Source organism: Geospiza fortis, unplaced genomic scaffold (assembly GCF_000277835.1).
Source record: "Geospiza fortis unplaced genomic scaffold, GeoFor_1.0 scaffold425, whole genome shotgun sequence".
Lineage (NCBI taxonomy): Eukaryota > Metazoa > Chordata > Aves > Passeriformes > Thraupidae > Geospiza > Geospiza fortis.
The window spans coordinates 2555386-2558561 of NW_005054387.1; the positions used below are offsets into that span (position 1 = coordinate 2555386).

General features: G+C 64.3%; 1 protein-coding gene across 1 annotated transcript; it reads right to left on the minus strand.

Moving 5' to 3' along the window:
- ALDOC (aldolase, fructose-bisphosphate C) lies at window positions 1-2449 on the minus strand. Its single transcript, XM_005425432.2, has 8 exons — window positions 2289-2449; window positions 1993-2204; window positions 1847-1901; window positions 1583-1743; window positions 1007-1090; window positions 744-918; window positions 464-663; window positions 1-106 (listed from the first exon to the last, which is right to left on the minus strand). The coding sequence occupies exons 1-8, from the start codon at window positions 2398-2400 to the stop codon at window positions 11-13; spliced, it is 1095 nt and encodes a 364-aa protein (XP_005425489.1). The 5' UTR covers window positions 2401-2449; the 3' UTR covers window positions 1-10.
- Between the last annotated feature and the right edge of the window lie 727 nt (window positions 2450-3176).

Below are 3176 nucleotides of genomic sequence, written 5' to 3' on the forward strand. Positions count from 1 at the left end.
CGGCCGGGGCTCAGTACGCGTGGTTGGCCACGTAGAGGGACTGCCCGGCGGCCCCCGAGTTGTCCCCGCTGCCCTCGTACTTGCCCAGCGCTGCCAGCCCGTTCACCTGCGGGGGAAGGAAAGGTCAGTGGTCATGCTTGGGATGTCACTCAAGGTTCCCAAGACACTGGGGACACAGCCTTCGGGGTCTCCAAGCCCATGGGGACAGCTGGGGAGCAGAGCCCAGGGATGTGGCCATTGGCACCTATCATTCCACTATGGGAACAGCGCTGTCAATGTCCCCCCACAGAGAAAGTACTGTGTCCCTTCCATGGGGTCCTTGGCATCCTATGGGGCACAGCCCTTGGCGTTTTCTCTCAGCCTGTGTGACATAATCCTCAGCCACCCCTCCTCCCATGGGCACACAGTGTCCCCACCTCCCCAGCCCTTGGCACTCCCCTCCCAGGAGGGCCACCCCCATCACCTCTGCACGCTTGACAAACTCCTCGGTGGCAGCTTCAGCGTTGTCCTTCTGCCCACGCCAGGCGCTGAGCGCCGACGCCTGCAGCGCCCGCCCGTAGGAGAAGGTGAGGGCCCATGGCCGCACCAGCGGGCACGTGTTGATGGCATTGAGGTTGATGGAAGCCTCCTCCTCACTCTGACCTCCAGACAGGAAGGTGACGCCTGTGGAGAGCAGGGTTATGGCACCCGAAGGGACACAGAGGATCGCTCTCCTGGTGTCTGCCACATGCTGGGGCTGGTACCTGGCACGGCTGGGGGCACGGTGCGGCGCAGAGCGGTGACAGTGGCCATGGCGATCTCCTCCGGGCTGTACTTGGTGGGGCAGGAGTGCCCAGGGGTCACCATGTTGGGCTTCAGCAGGGTCCCCTCCAGGTAGATGTGGTGGTCGCTCAGTGCCTTGTAGACAGCTGCCAGCACCTGGGGAGGACAGGCAGCGTGGAGTCTCCCTGGCATGGCATGGCATGGCACAGCACGGTGCCCGCCCTGCTGCCACCCCACCACTCACCTTCTCCGTCACATACTGGCACCGCTTGAGATCGTGGTCACCATCAGGCAGGATCTCTGGCTCCACGATGGGCACGATGCCGTTCTGCAAACAGCACAACAGCAGATGCCATTTCAGTGATGTCCCGGGGCACCCCTCAGCCCCATGGGTATGTCGGACAATGCTCAGGCCTGCAGAGCAATGCTCAGCCTCGAGGCTCAAGGCCTGCCTTGGCGGTGATGCCCAGCCCCATGGGGGATGCCCAAGCATGGAGGGTCAGTTCTGGGCCCTATGGGGTAATGTCCAGGTTTGTGAGGTGCACCTAGCAACGCCTGGCCCCATGGATTGACACCTGACCCTCTGGGTGATGCCCGTGCCACGGGGCAATGCCCCATGTCCACCCACGTGAGGTGTTACCCAACAGGGGTTATGTGCAGCCGCTGGGGATGATCCCCAGGGATCACCAGCACTGCACAGGCGCAGTGCTGAGCCTCACAGATGTGTGCCCACCCCCGTGGGGCAATACCTGCCCACACAAGTCAATACCATCCTGCCCATCACTGCCCACCCTGTGGGGGGATGGCAGCAGGCACGTACCTGCTGGCAGATGCTGGCATAGCGGGCCAGGACGTTGGCGTTCTCCATGATGGCCAGAGCAGAGGGAGTGTGCTCGCTGATCTTCAGCACGCAGCGCCACTTGGCAAAGTCTGCCCCGTCCTTCTTGTACTGGGCACAGCGCTCCCACAGCCCATCCAGACCTGGGGGGCAGCACATCAGCCCCACAGCCACAAACCCCATGGCCCCAAACCCTCCAGCCCCAAACCCCCTGGCTCCACACCCCACAGCCCCTGCAACACCTACCCTGTGTGGTGGTCTCGCCATCAGTCCCAGCCAGAGGCACAACACCCTTGTCCACCTGTGGAATGAGAGGAAGGTGGCACTGAGCCTCAGCAGCACCCCACAAGCACCCTGAGCACCCCACAAACACACCAAGACACCCCCCACACCTTGATGCCCACAACGATGCCCTTGTCCTTGATCATCTGGACGAAGGGGGTGCCATCATCAGCCTTCTGGTACATGGTCTCGTGGAAGAAGATGACGCCCCCGATGCATTTCTTCACCCGGCTGTCGGCGCTGAAGAGGATCTGGCGGTACAGCCGGCGATTCTCCTCCGTGTTTTCCACCCCAATCTGGTTGAGGCGCTTGGCCATGCTCCCTGCAGGCACCCAGCACCCTCGTCAGCCTCCATCCGGCAAGGGGAAAAGGGGTGGCGGGGCAGATTTCCCCCCCCCAGACTGACCTACGGACTCATCAGCTGCCAGGATGCCCTTCCCCGGGGCCACGATACGCTGCGCGATGTCCGACAGCTCCTTCTTCTGCGCGGCCGTCAGCGCGGGGTGTTGGTGCGTCATGGTGGCGGTGGCTGCGAGCGGACGGGGACTGAGTCACGCACCAGCGCGGCGACACCCGAAACCACGCACAGCCCCTTCCCCGGGGAGCCGGCACCCTCCCGGGGCTGCCAGCCCGACCCCACCGGCCAGGGCACGTTGTGTAAGCCTCGTGGCAGGGATCGTGGAGGATGCCGGGCAGCTCCCAGCCATTTTGCTGCCTGCCAGCCCGCCCCCAGCCCAGCCATCTTGAGGGAGCGCAGCTCCGCGGGGACCCACGCAGGACACGAGGGGACCGGGATGGGGGTACCCTGGGGATGGGAATACCCCGCGAGGAACGGAAACCGCCCGAGGATGGGGGTGCCGGGGGGGCGGAAATACTCCGGGAAAAGGGGAAAGAGAAACCCCATGGAGGCTCTACCTGAGTCTGGAGTTAGCCGGACTTTGGGGTACCCCGGAGACGGAGATACTCCACAGTCGGGAATAACCGCGGGGAGGTTACGCGGGCGATGACGATAACACGGGCATGGGGATACCGGGGGACGGAAATAGCCCGGGAATGGGGACGGAGCCGCCCCAGGGCGGCACAACCCAGGGATGGAGGTACCCAAAGTTTGGGGTTTTCCAAGGATGGCGATAGCCCAGGGCTGGCGCCGTCGTGGGGCCGGTGATGCCCCCAGGAGCCGGGGCGCTCGATCCCCCGGCCAGCACCGTAGGAAGTCGAGCTCCACCAGCGCAGGACGAGTATCCTCGATCCCCCCAAACCACCAATACCCCCATGCCCGGGGGTCTCTCTGCCC

Excerpts from the sequence above, each read along its gene's own strand:
- ALDOC (XM_005425432.2), bottom strand. The coding sequence starts at position 2,400 with ATGACGCACCAACACCCCGCGCTGACGGCCGCGCAGAAGAAGGAGCTG. Across the intron at positions 2,205-2,288 it reads GGCAGCTGATGAGTCCGTAG|GGAGCATGGCCAAGCGCCTC; the intron begins GTCAGTCTGGGG and ends GGGTGCCTGCAG. Across the intron at positions 664-743 it reads CGTGCCCCCAGCCGTGCCAG|GCGTCACCTTCCTGTCTGGA; the intron begins GTACCAGCCCCA and ends TGCTCTCCACAG.